Consider the following 18,138-nt stretch of genomic DNA (forward strand, 5'->3'; position numbering starts at 1 on the left):
GGGAAAAAAAAATGCTCAACCAGAAGCAACTTATTGACGGAAAACATTTATTTTGGGCTTACAGCTTCATCCTGATGGGGGAAACGCGGTAGAGCAGACAGCTGGGCGTCATCTTGTCACATAAACAGGGTGAGAAAGAGAATGACCTGAGCGTGGTAAGTGGGTGGACTACACAACCCTAAGTCATGAGCCCCTTCCAGGGACGCACTTCCGGCAGTACAGGACCACCTCCCACAGCCTTCCCTAACACTGCTGCTGGCAGGGGTTAAACATCCACACACACGGGCTGAGGAGATGGCGCAGTGGTTAAAAGGCACGTGTTTGCAAAGCCTGACAACTTGGGTTTGATTCCCCAATACCCACATAAAGCCAGGTGTACAAAGTGCAGCATGCGTCTGGAGTTCCTGTGCACTGTCAAGAGGCCCTGATGTGCCAATATACACAACACTCTCTCTCCTTACACATAAATATATTTTTTAAAAAAGCATTCAAACGCATAAAGCTGGGGGATATTTTATTCTCAAACCATCACCAAGTCGTATCTGTTATAGCTAAGCTATGATCAGCATTTTGAAAAAAAAAAAAAAACACTCAAATAAGGGCAAAAATATTGAACACCTTGTCAGTGACTAAAGTTCCAACTCAACCTGTGTTTCTGCCCAGGGAAGCCCCAAGTCCAACAGCCTGGCCAGGCTTTGGCGTCAAAAGCTCTCAGTCATGACTAACTCCCATTCGCTGCTTCCCCACTGGCACTTACTGGGTTCTTTCCGCCCTTTAGTTAGTCCCTCGGGACACAATCACTGTCTGGGGCATCTTGCTGTCTTCAGTAGAGAACGTGGACCGAAGATGAGAACATCCTCATCTCTCGAGAATACAGCATCTTACAACGTCATCCTCTTCCCCTCCCTTGCTGGGAACACGGAAGAGCGGCAGTCGTGGCCACAGGTCACAGCAAAGGCCCTCGTGTGCCCTCTTCATAGGGTGAGGTCCCACCTGGAGAAACAGGGGACAAACTTTGTGGTTAGGAATATCTGAACTTCACTCTCAAGTGGTCCCCACGCCCCCACCACTCCTGTGTCCTACCCAGAGCTCTTTACAGCATCTTGGTGTGTGGGTTTCCACCAGTTTGTATTCATTTACTTCTTTTTTGCTAAGATCAAAGTCTGGCCCCTGTTGCTCACAGAGCGTTTTGCTCCACATTTGATGATCAAGTTGAAGTGCAGCCACTCGGCGAGTGACGTCACTTACGAGGTTTGTGTCGGACTTTCCGAAGTCTGTCTCCACGCTGCACGCTCACAACTAACTTCTCTCATCTCTGCCTGTGCAAATACGCCGACCCTGGAAATCATCTCCATCTGCAGTGGTCCGCGGCAGGAGCGGAGCAAGACCCTGCTTCCAGTGTGGGTCTTCGTGGCTCCTTAAGCGTCTACAAGCAGTATTTCAGATCAGGAAAGAAGGGACTATTGAGTCCCCAAGTTCCCTCCAAGTGGGAAAGGAAAACGCCACACTCCCGCTTCCACTCGGACGAGCTCGCTGCAGGGCCGCCGAGGCTCTGCTAATAAAAGCGCAAATCGAAATGGCTTGAGGATTATTGGCTTTCGCCCTTGGACGGAGAAATGAGATCACCGAGCTTCACCAGGGGAAGGAACGGCCGCTGCCAGGCTGCTGAGGCGGCCGATTCCCCTCCCTGCCCGGGCCCCGCATTACATCACCGGTGAGCTCTGGCTGGTAGGGGGAGAGGAGGATTCTCTAGGGGCCCCAGCCCCACACCGAGGACCGTACCGTGGAGGGGTGGGTGGGGCAGTGTGGAGGAAGAGGGAGGAGGAAAAGGCAGGTCCCAGTTTCTCACCATTTGGGGTGAAGGGTGTGTGCACGGGCGAAACGCAACAGCTTGAAGCAGCTGCGTCCTCAAATGCGCCCCCGCGCCTCCTCGCAGCCGCCCGCAGCCCCCATCGCCAAGTCCAACCGAAACCAGTTTCCTAGGCTGCCGGGAAGCGGCGTGGAGGGGACCTAGCGGACCTGCAGCGAGGCACCCTGGGGCTGGGGAAGGACCCAGGCGCCCTCGCCTGCTGGGGTGGGGTGGGGTGGACCCGAGGGGGAGGCGGTGACTGCTGCTGCGCCCCCGCCCGGCCGTGCCAGCCGCGCCTCCCCCGCCAGGCGACAGCAGTCCGGGCGGGGGGAGGTGCAAGCACCTCGTCCCCACCCGGAGCCCAGCGGACCGCTCCGGGGGAGGAAGTCGCCCCGCCTCGCCCCCGATGAGGGGCGGATCATGCCATGGCAGCGCCCGCGAGCGACAGCGGCGGCAGCGCCCCGAGACCGAGCGGCAGCCCCGGGGGCACCGAGGCGGGATCCCGAGACGACCACGGGGACACTGGAGTCCGGGACGCCGCGGCGACGGCCCCCAGCCTCCCTCCGCTGGAGGATTACGAATGCAAAATCTGCTACAACTACTTCGACGCGGACCGGCGCGCCCCCAAGCTGCTGGCCTGCCTGCACACCTTCTGCCAGGAGTGCCTGAGCCAGCTGCAGCTCCGCGCCGCCGCCGCCGCCGCCGCCGCCAGCGCCGCTCCTGAGCGCGCGCCGCGCCCGCCACCTTGGCACGGCCCGCCCGGCGCCATCGCGTGCCCGGTGTGCCGCCACCGCACGCCCCTGCCCGACAGCCGCGTGCACGGGCTGCCCAACAACACCAAGCTCGCCGAGGCCTTCCCGCTGGCCCTGAGGGCTGCCCAAGACCCGCTGCCCCAGGACCGGCTCCCGCCGCTGCCCGAACGCCGCGCGCCGCCCTCCGCCGCCCTCGCCCCGCCGCCGGCCCCGGCCCCGCAGCCGCCGCCGCCACCCCCGGGCGAGGACGCGGTGCCCAGCTCTCGTGCCCGGCCCGGCCTGCGCGCTCCGGGCGCCTACGAGAGCTGCCAGAACTGCAAGCGCGCCGCGCTCACCGCGGGCTGCGTGTGCGTCGTCTTCTCCTTCCTGTCCATGGTCGTGCTGCTCTTCACCGGCCTCATCTTCGTCAACCACTACGGCGGAGGGGGCGGCGGGGGACCCCCAGGAGGCGGAGCGTCCCCTGGCCCGGCCCCAGCCACCGGGTCGCCCTCACCTTCGCCGGTGGGACCCATCTGCCTGTCGGTGGCCAGCATCCTGGCGCTCTTCTCGGTCGTGGTCACCTGGGTCATTTGCTGGCTTAAGTATCGGCCCGAGGGGACAGCGGCGGGCTCGGCGGCCAGCGGAGGCGGAGGCCCGAGGGCGCGGGCGGCGGCGGCGGTGGCCGGCAGCGCGCGGAGGAGCGACACGTAGCGGTCCACGCTGCGCTCCCTCCCGGTGCACGCAGGCCAAGCGGACCCGGCCTTGGGCCCGGTGCCTCGGAGCCTTGCTGCCTCCCCCTGCCACCCTGGGCGCTCCCGACGCACGTACACAGCCCTCGGGCCGCCTCGTCTCTGCGGAGCCTCGGTTTCCCGCTCCACCTCTTTTGTCTGGAGTCAGAAAGGGAAATAGAGGAGTCAGGGATGCTGATGCGGCATCCCTTGTGCCCCAACTGTGCCAGGACAACCTTCGCTGCGTGCACCGTTCCCACCCTCGCCAGAGCGCGCGGCCGCCTCCTCCCGCAGGGTGACGGTGTGCAGAGGGGAGGAGAGCTGGTTTTCTGGCGCCTGGGACTTGGGAGTTCCTTTAAGGGAGCGCAAGTCCGCAAGGGTGGGAAATGGAACTTAGATTGCCTAAAGGAGGAATAAGTAAGATGTAAGCGCGAATGACCTTCTTACTTCTCCTCAAAGAAAGAGATCGCGAGGACCTCACCCCACACATCCAGGATGCTCCAGGCAGCTGGGCAGGCTAAACACCCGCATCCCAGGGCGCTTTGGGCAGGTGCGCAAAGCGCCTGCGCGTCCTGGGCAGCAAGGACTAGGGAGAGGCTGCAGTTTGCACAAGGCTGTGCGATCCGCCGCGCACCGCCTGGTGGCTGGAGTGGAGCCCAGAAGTCCCATCTTCTGGAAGCCTGCGGTTGTTTTATTCACGGTGTTACTGCCAGGAAGTCATTTCTTCTTCTGTAACTGGACTCTGGCAGCTTAAAGAGCTTGACCTCCCTTCTCTCAAAACTGACTGACTGTTGCCCCCGCCTGGAAGATAGGGAAATCTATTTATGCAGTAATACACTATAGGCTTCCCCCTTTCCCCGAGACTTTTTTCCCTTAATTTTACTTAAAATAATTTATTTTTGAATATGTAAATCTGGAAATTTTACACATTGAGATCTCCAGAAAAGTTGCTTTAAGTGATGACATGTATCTCACATCTCTGATCCAAATGCATTTCAAAATCAGCAGCAGAAAATGAAGGTGTGTTGGTAATTGATTCAAGATTTTATACTGTGAAACAATTGACTTTCAACTATATGAAGAATATAAATAATAGTTCCCAAAGATGAAACTTAATGTCTTTCTGCCTCTGGCTACAAAGATATATATAGTATACAGTTATGACTCAACTATGTTGAATTTGGTTGATTGTTTTCATGGGAATCACGTCAACGTTTGCATAAATGAAAAAAATCTGAATTTTTAACTAAGATAACTTGTGAGTATATGTTGCAGATGGGTTAGTTGTCTTTTTATGAAGAAATGGTTTTAAATATACTTTGTATGAAAATTCCTTATTTCATATCTTGTAATTGGATAAGGACAGTTTTCATGCTTTAAAAAAATCAGAAAAGAGGGCTGGAGAGATGGCTTAGCGGTTAAGCGCTTGCCTGTGAAGCTTAAGGACCCTGGTTCGAGGCTCGATTCCCCAGGACCCACGTTAGCCAGATGCACAAGGGGGCGCACGCGTCTGGAGTTGGTTTGCAGTGGCTGGAGGCCCTGGCGCGCCCATTCTCTCTCTCTATCTGCCTCTTTCTCTCTCTGCTGTCGCTCTCAAATAAATAAATTAAATTAAACAAATTTTTTAAAAAAATCAGAAAAGAGACAGGGGGTATGCTATTATTCCTCATATATTTATGCAAGCCATGTGCATGATATCCTGACACTATTCTATTAACTGAACTTGAATGAAGCACTTGTATCTATCAAATGAGTGAAGTTATTTATTGGCCATTGGTAAGTGGTGTGGCCTCGATTTAGGAACTATCATGTGATGTTCTATGTCTGCATTGTCTTAATAAAAACAGGAAGTATTTGTAGGGGAAATCCCTGTTTTGTGACATTTTATTTCATGGTGAAATTAATCCGAGTTGTTTGTAAGACCTTCCTCTTCCTTGGTAGATTCCCTATGCATTCCTGATTTCACATTTTAAATGGGGCTGAGAGAGAAGTAACTCATATGTGAGATGGACGTGGCTTAGATGGACATTTACAGAATGATTTCAAAGGTTCCAAAGGACTCCCTACAGGCCCAGTGAGAACTTTTGTAGCATCCCAGAGGGAGAAACAGTGTGCCAATCTGCACCCACAAAGCCAAATTCTGATGTCATACTCTGTTCTTGCTTTTTGAGAAATGTCTTCAGGCCCCACATAATCAGAATCACATTTCAGAGGTTAGTTTTGATTTATTTATACCCTCAGCATTCTGTCACTTCCATATTTATTTACCTCTTTTATTGACCATTTGTTTACCGTCTGTGCCGAGAGATTTTGTTTCCCATTATTGTAACAAAAATGCTTCTAAGCCAGGCATGGTGGTGCACAACTTTAATCTCAGTCCTGAGGAGTCAGAGGTAGGAGGATCACTGTGAGTTCGAGGCCACCCTGAGACATAGTGTAGTCCAGGTTATCCTGGGCTAGAGTGAGTCTCTACCTCAAAAAAAATGCATTTATACATGAATATATTCTGTATATGGATGCAGGTAGATGCCATGTTCACACTAATGACAGAACTTGGTTTTGTGGACGCAACCATGTGCACATCCACATGTGTTTGCTATTTCACTTCCTTAAAGTAGAACTCTGCCTGAAGTTACTTGGGGACGAGCTTACTTCTTATGATTTATTTATGTTCCCCAGAAGTACGCAATGACATAACCTAAGTTATTCCTCATAAATACGAAGTGCATCTTTGAATTGCTTGTTGCAATGAAAACCACATTTTTTTCATCTTTCATGGATTGCACATGTAAGTTTCTTGTAATGAGAAATTTGAGTCAGAATCTTTGAAAATCAAATAGATGCCATGTAGTAGTTTAATATTTAAAGATATTTTCACGTGGGTTTGCTTCATCTCTTAGTTTGTGACTTTGTTATCAGAAATTTGGTGGCAAGGATGATGAGAGCATTTGTTTGGTCTCCAGTCATTCCTGACACTGAGGTGTGTGAGCTGCTCCCCAATCCCCACTGCGCTGGTCTCACTTAGTCATTCCTACCCGGCAAAACAGGACCTCAGACAAAGCCGGAGCTTGGAAGGTAATTAGTGAAATAATGACTGAGCTGTAGAGGGCTCCTGGTGGTAATGGAGGGCAGTCCTCTCTTTCTATGGCAATTCTCCTCTCTTCATCTTGGAAGAGGGAGCCTCAGTCCTTGACACATCCCCAGTCACTTAAAAATGCCAGACTTGGGGCTAGAGAGATGGCTTAGTGGTTAAGGTGCTTGCCTGCAAAGCCTTGGGACCCAAGTTCAGTTCTCCAGTACCCACATAAAACCAGATGCACAAGCTGGCCCATGCTTCTGGAGTTCCTTTGCAGTGGCTAGGGGCCCTGGTGTGCTCATTCTCTCTCTCCCTATCTGCCTCTTTCTCTCCCCCCTCTGTCAAATAAGTGAATAAAAAATATGATATTTAAAAATTCAAGCAAAATTTATTCAGTCCTGCACATCTGCGCGGAAGCATGGAATCCCTGTGGTTCTGTTTGTGTGTGGTGCTGGGGCTGAAGATTCGAACTATGTCATGCTTACCTGGCCTTTTGAGTGAAAGCAACTCACTTGATGCAGATGAGGAATTAAGCCTGGCCTCTGAGTGCAGCATGATTTGATGAACAGCATCCACTCCAGAAAGCACATTCAATTTGGGTGGTGGGGGGGTGAGAATCTGAATACTGGCTCTCCTCTTACTTGGAAAGATGTTAGGAAGTCACTTAATCTCTTTGGATCTAGTTTTCTCGTCTATATCTCTATCTCAAGAGATTGACAAGATTTATACACTTTCAGCAGATGGCTCCAATGAACTTATTATGTTCTCACTTTCATTTAAGGAATTTTCACTGCCCTAGAGAGCTGGGCACTCACTACTATCTGTCCACAGGGACTATTGATCTATTTTCTTAGTAATGTTTGTAACTGTCTGTGGTAGTCTTATTTATCTACTGCATGTTTTGGTCATTTTCTTGAAAACCAGAATATAATGTCAAGGATAGGAACCTTGTTGGTCTGATCTTCCTACAAAGCATCAAGGAGTTCTTAGCACAAAGTAGGTGGATGACAAATACTGTGTTGAGTGTACTGAAGGAGAAAAGTCTGGAATAAATGCTGATCATATTGGTTCCCAAGACTCATTCTGTAACTTAGTAACTCCTGAGAACTGAGACCCCAAGTAGACAATTACTTTCTCTTTTTGAAAAATATTTCTTTTACTTTTTGAGATAGGGTTTCATAAAGCCCAAGCTAGTCATATCTCCACCTCCCAAGTGCTTGTATTAAAGGCATGAACCAGGCTGGAGAGCTAGCTTAGCATTAAGGGGTTTGCCTGCAAAGCCTAAGGACCCCAGTTCAATTCTCCAGGACTCATGTAAGCCAGATGCACAAGGTGGTGCATGCATCTGGAGTTTGCAGTGGCTGGAGGTCTTGGAATTGTGCCCATTCTCTCTCTCTCTCTCTCTCTCTCTCTCTCTCTCTCTCTCTCTGTCTCTCTCAAATAAAAAAATAAAATATATATTTTTAAAAGTCATGAACCGTCTCACATCCCATTTGTGTGGTGCTTGGGATTGAACCTAGAGCATTCTGAATCTTGGTCATTCTAAATAAAGTATTGTTCATGAAATTGCTAATTTTATTGTCTTCAATAACTGGATGACTCATTTACTCAGTGATCCAACTTTTACTCTCTGGTCATTTAATTCCTCTTAGCTAATATCTGCATTTTACATTTCTGTTCTCATATGAAGATTATGAAATTCATGTCTTGGCCAATGAACTTCTCCTTGGTAAGCAGGCATTTGCATTTTTCTCCTTTTAATGTCATGATTTATTGCATATATTAGGACATGGGTTAGTTAGAAGACTAGTTATTTTTTAATATTTTTATTTGTTTATTTGAGAGAGAGAACGAGACAGAGGAAGAAAGAGAGAATGGGCATGTCAGGGTGTCCAGCCACCATGAAGGAATTCCAGATGCATGACCCAGCTTGTGCATCTGGCTTACATGGGTCCTGGGGAACCGAGGTCCTTTGGCTTTGCAGGCAGAGCACCTTAACCACTAAACCATCTCTCCAGCCCAAGACTAGCTTTTTTGTTTTTTTGGTTTTTCGAAGTAGGGTCTCACTCTAGCCCAGGCTGACCTGGAATTCACTATGGAGTCTCAGGGTGGCCTTGAACTCACAGCGATCCTCCTACCTCTGCCTCCCAAGTGCTGGGATTAAAGGCGTGCGCCACCACGCCCGGCAAGACTAGCTATTTTTAAGATGAGTGTTAGAAAGGAACGCTGCCACCATCACCGTTCCTCTTTCAATTTTGATTCTCAGCCTTCCATTCTCTGATGCAGACCTAAAATCTGCCAAAGAGAAGCAATTTAGTTTCCATGAAATTCACAGTCGTTCCTGGTCATAAAATGCATTTGGGGAAGTGAGTGTTTAAATTGCACTCACCAAGAATATTCCTAGGAGCCCACGAAGAATGTGGACACCTCCTTCAGAAAAGCAGTTATCTTTGTACGTAAAATTGGATTATCTTTGGTTTGGAAATGCCACTTTTCCAGAGGCAGGTTGGGGGTGGGGGGCTGAAGTAAGAAGAAAGAGGATAGAATGGACTCCCTAGCCTCTAATATTACAAAACAAATCATGGCATAAACAGAAGAGAACATGTTTAATCTTCAGAACAGACACTTTTGTTTCTACCATTACAATTTCAGAATGCAAGGAGTGTATGCACTCATGGCTCTATCTTTTACCACAGAAGTGCTGTGCATTCTCTATTGAAGTTAAGTTGATAATTTCATTTGGCTTTACATGGGTGCTGGGAAATTGACTCCTGGCTGGCAGCCTTTGTAAGCAAGTGCCTTTAAGTGCTTAACCATCTCCCCAGCCCTAAGTTGATATTTCCATTTCGGGTAAATGGAAGAAAATATTTGGAGGTCAAACTTGAGTGATTGAGATTAACCTCTTTAATTTTGAGGAACAGTTAACTTGCAAGTTAGGTAGTTTGGGTTGGGAAATTATGGAGAACCAAATTGTGCGAGGCAAATGATTTATCTGTAAAGTCTCATTTTAATTAAACGCCCAGGGCAAATACACTGGCGAGGTGGCTTTAGGCGAGCTTCTCCTCCCTGCTCTCCGGTTAGCGGTTAGCGTCACCGGTGTGGAGCTGAGCTGGGTGGAGGCTGGCATCCCACTGGTTACTTGGTCTGCGGGGAAGGAGGAGGTGCGTGGTTTCTTTTCTTTTTGAAAAGGTGATTCTTACAAGCCACTAAATTTGAGAGCCTTATACATTGCCACGCTTTGATTGAAAAGTGACTGTCTCTCTAATCTCACTTTAATGAACTTTTCCTTAGAAATTCTTTGAAAGAGTCTGGGATTAGGAAGTGGTTATAATTTGGATAGCCAAAGGAAGGATACTTAATAATCATTTAATCTATCGTCTGTTTAATGGTTTTTTTCCCTCTCTCTCTCTCTCTCCTCTCTCGCTCTCCATTCCCATTTGATGTGCTGATATATATGTATTTTTCTCTCTCTCTGTTCCCGAGCCAATTTCGCTAGCAGAATCTTAAAATACCAGCTAGGAGAGTGGTTGAATTCCTTCAAAGGATCCTCTTAAGACTCAAAGAGATTTGCCCTGACACCCAGCTGCCCTGGACCAAAGTAAGTCTGAGATGCCCTCTACCTCTGGGCACTGTCACCCCAAGTGGCTCCTGCAGGATCAGAGAACCTGCCGGGTGATGCGCTAGGGGCTGGCAGGCGGCTCTGGCTACCACGGGTCGAAACCTTGGAGAGGGTTATGCGGGCCCAGGGATGGAATCCCGCACCCTGGCGCCCGCGCCGCCTCTCTCACCCAAGGCCATTTGAGACTTGGGATGCCCGGGACCTGGGTCCGACAATTCCAGACTGTCCCATAGTCCCCAGTTTCCAGCCCAGATGCCCTGGATTTGAGATACGCAAAGGCAGCCGAGGTTGCAGGGAACATTAGGGCACAAAGGAGGGTGACCCAGTCCAGTGATCCCCGCGTGGAGGGAACCCGCTGTCTCTGCGCCTGGTCCACCCAGTCACCTCATAGTCCAGTACTTTTAAGCCTGAGGTTCGGAAGATGAATTCGGGCCTTGGGGCGTGGTAGACAAGAGCTCTCCACTGAGTCGCAGCCTGACCCGGTCTTCAGCTTCAGGTCTCGGGATTTGGTGACGTCCCCTGATTTCAGGATCTGAAGGGTAAACTGTTCCTGACTAGACCTTGCACTTAATATTCTTGGTTTCCCACCCACCACTCCCAGAACCTGTCAGCAAGTTCCCCGTTCACATCTATTAGGAATAGCAAAGCCTCCAAAAACAGTGTCAAGAAGAAAGGATCCCGGAGTGCGGAGGTGGCCCTGGGTTGGCGCAGGTTCATTCCTGGAGAACCCAGCCAAGAGTTTGGGAGTTTCATCCACCTGCTACTCCGCAAACTGGTCCCCTGCCAAATGCCCATCTCAGAGTTTCTCTCTTACACAAAGAGGGTGAAGTGACACGAGCCAATAACCCCAGCACTCCGAGGCAGAGGCAGGAGGTTCACCACTAGTTAGAGGGCAGCTTGTTCTACAGTGTGAGTTCCAGGCCAGCTTGACTGAATGACATAGTGAGACCCCGTTTCGTTTTCTTTTTTTTTTTTTTAAATCACAACGTCAAGAGTTGCACAGTCCCAGAGGGCATCGGTGTGACAAGTCCCAACAGAGGGGTGGGAACAAGACTTGGAGAAGGGAGTCTTTGGGGTTCCATTTGCAATTTTTCCAGCTCCCCCAAGGGACACATCTGCATGCCCCTGAGACCAGGCCATTCACGTGGTCACAGCTACTCATTCCTTAAGCCTGGTTTTCTCAGGTAGGCTAGGGGCCTGGCCGTGGTGGACCAGGAAGGAGACAGGTTCCCCGTGAGCTCTTCACCCACAGGTGTTCTCACAGTGAGAAAGCAGGGAGGTGCGAACCCACCCACTTGTCTAGGCCGAATTAGAAGCCCAGGTCTCTCCGGAATTGTCTCCACCTAGAAATACAAAGCCAAGGAGATGTCCCTGAAAGAAGTGGAAACGATTGTTTAAAATAAGCAGAAAGGAGCTGGGCGTGGTGGTGCACGCCTTTAATCCCAGCACTCGGGAGGCAGAGGTAGGAGGATCTCCGAGAGTTCGAGGCCACCCTGAGACTACATAGTGAATTCCAGGTCAGCCTGAGCCAAAGTGAGACCCTACCTCGAAAAACTAAAAAAATAAAAAAATAAAAAAATAAAAATAAAATAAGCAGAAAGCGTAACATGGTTTTATATCACTGGGCGTGTTTTAAATAGTAGCTAACTTCAATCAAATTTCTCAATTCTATGCAAAAGAGATAAACAAGGCCCACATCCCCAGAAAGCATCAGCAGTAGCGTCTGTCTGGGGCTGGTGGTGAGCATTTGGAATCCCAACACTGAGGAGGCTTGAGAAATGGGAGTAAACCTTGTCAGCGCTTCTGGTCCAAGAGGTGGCCGGTAAACCAGTGAGCCTGAGCTGGTCGCGAGAGCTTTCCTTCCAGGGGAGATAGAGGAATGAATGACAGGTAATAGGGAGTGCCAGGTGCCTGAGGGTGTCTATCACCAAGGCGCTGGGACAGGAGAGCTCCTTGACTGAGGGGCACTGGAGTGCAGGAGGGTGGTACCCCAGCCTGCCATGATCCACGCCCCCTCGGCTTTTCCAACCAGTGGCAGCCCAAAGCATCGCCACTGGGCGTGTTTCTCTGCTGCGCACAAACGTCTGCTAGGCGGAGGGCCAAGACCGGGCAAATCCAGGGAAACCAGTTCTGGAGAAACGCCGCGATGGTACAAAGGCAATTTCGTCCTTTAGGACAGGAATGGGACTTGGAACTGACGCCAGAAGACGTAGCGTTTATATTTGGGCTGAAACGCTAGGGACAGTGAACTAGGAACAGACCCCAGGTCCTTTGGGGAGAAGCCCATGCTCCTGCCGCAGGGCTTGGTCTGGTCCCACAGCACCTACTGTGGGCCTTGGATATCATTGTTCTGTGAGTTTGAGCTCGGACCCTCCTTCTGCTCTTTAACCCTACCGAATTGGAGAAATAATCAGATCCAATGGCCCAGACCTAAAACATTGGGAGGACACGGCCTGCTAGGACGGTGTTGGAGGACTGGGGCTGTGGTCGGGGGTAAGACCACAGCAGGTGGAGCGCCCAGAGACCCCATCTTCCAAGTACCCGAGAGGCTGCTCGCAAGGATTCCGAAAGTAACGTCCTTCCCCCAAATGCAGTCTTCCTCCTGGGTGCCGAGCGCTTTCTCCTCCTCTCGGGGAGACCTGGTGTTCCCTCAGTCCAACCCAGTACTTGAGGCAGTGTGCTTGCGGGAGCGTACCCCTGACGACCAGGGGAAGTTGGTCCCCTGGGCAGCTTGTAACGTCTGCCACGCCATTCCTCAGGTTGATTTCATACATGTCAGGGGCGTCTGCACTGGGTCTTTAACTTCTTCCAATCACGTGATCCCAGCGATAAACCAAATGTCCCAAGATTGAGGCTCAGCCTGGGATTTGGGGAGGGGGGGCAGGGATTGGCTTTTGTAAGATTCCGCAGATACATCAGAAATTGGAAGGCACTTGGAAGTTGTCCAAGACCGACTGACCCAAGAGGACAAGAGCGGAGGAAATGGGTCATGGGTGTCTCCAAATGAGCCCTGGGTGCAAGTTTGTTGAGGGGGACTCAGGTACTAGAGGGAGCCCGTATGAGGACCATCCATGGGGTGATGACTTTCCGTGGGGGAGCCGTGGGGCGCCGCAGAGTAAGGTCGCGGCAGCAGCGGCCTGCGCGCGGCGTCCGCGGCCCGGGAGCTGCTGGTCGCGGCGGCGGCGGCGGCGCTGGCATCGGGGCTCCCGCGCGCTCTGGGGAAGGATTAAGCGCCCGCGGAACTTTCGCTTTGGGCGTGATTGATGCGCGCCGAGGGCTGCGTAATTAATACAGATTACACTCGTTTTGTCGAAACGTCTCTCTTAATTAATGTAGAAGGGAGGTGCTGAGGGTGATTGATTTGCATTGGGAAAACTCCCTAGGCAGCGGCGGGCTTCGTGGTAGTAGTGCCTGGTGGGATCCAAGGCTAATTGGCAACCACCCGGCTGAGGGGTTTCTAGTATCCAACCTTCTTTGCCCCGTCGCCCAACAAGCTCGCTTTCCTTGGGCCTCCCCCGCACACCCCAACTCTTCTCTATCTCTCCGGCTTGAAACGAACCTCCCTTAACTCAAAGGACTCGGCTGGACTTGGTGGACTCTCGCTGGCCCACACAAGCTGTCCCTCACCCAAGTGAAGGACATCCTTGGGTGGCTTGCTAATCTATCTGCGTGTGTGTTTCACGAACACTTCACCCTCTGTCCTGCTTTAACGTCCAGCTACCTTAGGTCAGGGAAAAAAATGTACCTGGCCGCATGAAAGTTAGATCTCCCTAACTTTGAGTTTCTCTCCCCCAACAGGGAGAAACGAGTGCTTCCAGCCCAGCAAGAGGTGGGCGTGACAGAGTGGCCCCCAGAGGGCCACTGAACCAGGAAGCAGCTTCAAAGGTTTTGGTAACGACTCCTCGGCTTTTATTTATGTCCCTATTAATACAATATCCATCATGCTGATATTGATCTTTATCCTTTAAACTGATACGCTAAGAATCAATTAGCCATGCAGATTACATTTCCTACATATCCAAATGTTAATCTTTCAGGCTCAGGGCTGGTGATATATATTTTTGCAGCCAGATAGTATTAGATTTCGTTTAGAAAAGAAGAGAAAAGAAGAAGAGAGGCTTTCTGAAGCTCATTTCTCTTGGGGCCACTCATCTTGACTCTTGGTCTGAGGCTGGGGGATGGAATGCCCTTCATGGAATATTTCAGGAGGAGAAGCAAGACTGTGATGGTGACCTGAGTGTGGAGCCACAATAGGGACCTAGGACAGCTATCTATCTGCAAGATGCTTCTGGAAGGGCAGTGCCAGCCGACCACTTTAGTTCCTGTGCAGATAAATCAGTCTCTCTGGCTGCTTTCCTGGGTGTTGTTGTCTGAGGTGGCCAGTTTTCATCTTTTCAGAGTCCCCTCACTTCCACATTTTTGAATTGAAATTACTTCCTCAGCGGCCTTTCGTGGAAGTCCTGCTTACTGATGGAAATTTTTGCCCAGAGAAAGACGGAGAAGATGGGATGGGCATTGTCCCTGGGCACGTGGGACATGGAGAAGAGGTTCCAGCCTGGAGCAGGACAATCTAAAGCTCCACCCAGACACTGAAAGGCACCCTGTTTGGTGTTGGTGTCCAATTCTTTTCTCTTTTCCTTTCCTCTTTTATTCTCCTTTTGTCCCCACCTTTTCATTGTCCTCTTTCTTTTTTTGTTTTTCCTTCACTTTCAAAAGGTGGCATATTCCCTTAAGTTTGTGTCCCAAGATGGGACGGGTGGTTTCTTCCCTTCGTCTGCACACCACACCAAACACTCATGCTGGATGCCAGGCATGAGTCAGGGGTGTCTGGGAGGCAGGTACATGCCTCACGCCTCCTAAGCTTTCCTTCCAGTCGCAGGCCCATGCAGGGCAAGGCTCTGAGCAGATCACATGGGCTTGGTCCCAGAAAACACTGCCTCCTCCACCTGCTGTGTGCCTTCTGCTCAGAACGCTCAGGATCCTGGTTGTGGGTTGCCTGGGGCTTCCACGACTCCTTCCTCTCCCACAGTCCCCATTGCAAGTGACCAGGCTCAGCAAGGACAACCTGGGCTGACCCTCATCCCTTCCACTAAAGTCATCTTGGTCAAAAAGTTCTCTGCCTGTTGAAGTGATTCAAAGCATAGAGGTGGTGGCAGCTCATTGCCTAGGCCCTGGCACCGTGCTGAGTTGGAGGCATGTTTGTACTTATCCAAGCGACAAGCCCCTTACCTCAGCCACACCATCAGTGGACTCCTAAGCCACCAGCCCTTGGATCAGGAAACACAGTCCCAGCTCCTTCCTCTCTAGGGCAGGAGATTCTGTAGTGGTCATTTGCTCAGGTCAATAGCCCTCTCCGAGCCACTGTAGACCTTGCGTCCCTTATCTACTTCTAGCTCTGCTTTTGTCCCACTTCAGACCCACCCCTAGTGTCTCCATAAATCAGGCCCAGGCTGCTCCAGTCAGTCTTCAGGCTCAATATGACCCCTGGCCTTTACTCCCCAACCACGCCCCTTCACACCCATGCATATACACAGTTTCGGAATTTTTATCCTAAACATCAAATCGTCATCCCCATGGATTCCTACCAAATCACACATAGAAGACTCTTTTTTTTTCCTGCCGGAGAATCTCAAGCACCTTGCCAGTCCTTGTTTGCAAATTTCACAAACAGTTGTCTGTGGATGCAGGAGGTGCATGCCTGCTTCCTCCAGTGCTGTTCCCCCCCCCTTTAAAAATTTATTTTTTTTTAAGATCTCTCCTCCACCGCATGTTTCTTTTTCCTTTTTCTCCCCATTCCTTTCCGCTTTCTTTCCCACAAACTCATGTGTTATTTGTTGTGAGCCCAAAGACAGTTCCCTGCGGCTGGGGCCAAGCCCGGTTGGCTGACCCACGCATTTCAGATCCGCATTCAGCTCCGACGTCGGAGCTCCTCCTGCCTGGGTGTCTGAGGGGCGGTCGGGGATGGGAGGGAGGACAGCGGAGAAAGACGCCAACGCTTTTGACAAATAACTGCGGGGGTCCTTAATGACCGTTGCTGCCACAGTGGCAGTGAAGCCCCTTGGGTTTAACTCACATTTGCCAATCCATACCCGTTGCATCTGGCCAGGAAATTCGTGATCAGAAACCTGGAGTTTTAGTTTCCTTCTTGTGAGAGCTAGCAGGCAGCCTTTTTGTAGGACTGAGGTTTTTTGCTTTTTTCTTTTTTCCTGGTTGCCTAACTTGAGGCTACAACCTAAGGCCAGGCGGGTAGCCAGGCGCTTCTTTCCTGAGTACCCCCGGTAGTTTAGAGCTAAGCCTCCAGACCCTTCAGAAAAGGCTCTGGTAGCCTGCGGCCACTTCAGTCCCCTCTCCCAACAGCTGGCGGAGGGCTTAGATTGTCATTTCCTTTTAAGACCCGTGTCCTGCTGGGTCCTGAGAGTGAAGCCCTTCCTCGGAGGCCCCGCAAAGCTTGTTCCGAGACACACAAGCAAGCGGGGTGGCTGCGCGCAGAGGTTAAGGCGCCTGCAGAATTGCTCTCCACAGAAGCCAGCTAGTTTCACCCAGGCCTGGCCGGCCCTCTGGCCTGTGTCACCCTGAGTGTCTCTGAAAGTGGAGGAGGGAGATCCGGAAGGCAGCAATGTCCTCTCCCTTTGTGGGGAGGGTTTAAGTGGTTCTGGTAGTGTCTTGAAGACTTCGGTTTCGTTTCACAAGTGCATCGGTGAGTGGAGGCTGGAAACATTCAAAGATCGTCCTAGGGAGTAGGGGACTACCTGGATGCTTTCCGGGTAATTTATGAATCCGGGGTTGAATCTGCTTTGCCAACCTTCCTGTTCAGAGCTGCAGGTCACTTGCGCTCACCTTCCAAGATCTACCTCTGGGTCACTTCTTTTCCAATAACTATAGGCCTGTATCTGAACTTGGTTGCCAGGGGTTCCACGATGAGAATGTAACCTGGGAGGTGACTGCCAGCTGCAGGGAGCAGCAGCTTCCAGAGATACTCCAGAAGGAAGTTAAGGAGGAGGCCCGAGCCCCCGAAGCTGGGAGGAGTCGCAACATGCAGAAATGCCCAGGCCAAAACCTCGGGTCCGTCAGGGATCCCCAGGCATTCCAGGGACCTGTTGCCATGCTCAGGCGCCACTACTGGGGAAGCATCAGCGCACATCACCGTGCTGGTTTTTCTGAGCCAGGCTTTTAGACCACCAGCCACAGGAAAGTTGGACCCCTGAGATCTTAGGAAATGCCTTAGCTGTCCACAACCAGAAGGTGTCCACCCAGGGCCTTCCAGATCCCCGGGGAGCCTCTGTGTGAAGAGGGCTGAGCTAATCCTTTGTGCACAGACCAGAGTGCTGCACTGGGAAGGGGAAAAAAACAAAACACAACAACAAAAGATTAGTGTCCCACCCAGAAGCTTTAGGTCTTCCCCTTCACACATCTTCAAGGACATCCCATGCACAGTTTCATAGCAAGTGGTGACTCGTTCATGAATGATCTACTGGATTGGCACCCACGTGCACCTGAGAACTAGTTCATTCAGCAGCAGCTCACTCAAAGTTTCTCAGGGAAGTTGGAGAACCCAGGAGGTCGTTGGCAATGAGCTCAAATGCAACGAGCTCAAAATATGCCCGCTGGAGAGACAGATGACTCTGCCTCAGGGACCCCAAGTTCTTGCGCCCATGGAGAGTCAGCCTACTGCTCGAAAATAAACCTCCTTTGGAGGAAGTCGAAACCTTAGGTTTGGGGCTTTTTTTTTTTTTTAACTGATTCTTCACTGATTTGTTAAAATACACACTGGATGGTTCTGCACCAAAAACTTACCACCAACTTTTTCAAGTGCAAAATGGCTCTGTTCAGCCTTTGGGAGGCAGAAAACTCCATAATCTAGCCTCGCAGATGCTATCTGCAAGTGGTGGTTTAGGAAACAAGGACACAGTCTTTGGCGGCCTCTTGTCCTCAAAAGGGAAATAAAAGTCCACCCCCTTGACAAAATTAATTATTTTATATAAACCCCGGTTAAGCTGGACCTTGCCTGCGACCAGAGTCTCGGTTTTGTAATGTGAACGCTTGTGCTCCTCCCCATGTGTGTGTGTGTGGGGGGGGTGGTATATATCCAGACATTTTTCTGGAGTTCCCCTCTCGCCTGCTCCCAGCGTCAACCA

General features: G+C 50.8%; 1 protein-coding gene and 1 long non-coding RNA gene across 2 annotated transcripts; one reads left to right on the plus strand and one right to left on the minus strand.

Annotated features, from left to right (window-relative positions):
- Positions 1–497: 497 nt before the first annotated feature.
- Positions 498–1,257, minus strand: LOC123460179. The gene is made up of 2 exons (XR_006636833.1): positions 1,084–1,257; positions 498–993 (listed from the first exon to the last, which is right to left on the minus strand). It is a non-coding gene; the product is annotated as an uncharacterized LOC123460179 (long non-coding RNA).
- Positions 1,258–2,229: 972 nt separating this feature from the next.
- LOC123460023 (RING finger protein 225-like) lies at positions 2,230–3,291 on the plus strand. Its single transcript, XM_045146712.1, has one exon. The coding sequence runs from the start codon at positions 2,275–2,277 to the stop codon at positions 3,289–3,291; it is 1,017 nt and encodes a 338-aa protein (XP_045002647.1). The 5' UTR covers positions 2,230–2,274.
- Positions 3,292–18,138: the final 14,847 nt, after the last annotated feature.

The sequence above is a fragment of the Jaculus jaculus genome, chromosome 4 (assembly GCF_020740685.1).
Source record: "Jaculus jaculus isolate mJacJac1 chromosome 4, mJacJac1.mat.Y.cur, whole genome shotgun sequence".
NCBI lineage: Eukaryota > Metazoa > Chordata > Mammalia > Rodentia > Dipodidae > Jaculus > Jaculus jaculus.

What these genes read in the sequence shown, in the direction of transcription:
- LOC123460023 (XM_045146712.1), top strand. Translation starts at nt 2,275, where the DNA reads ATGGCAGCGCCCGCGAGCGACAGCGGCGGCAGCGCCCCGAGACCGAGC.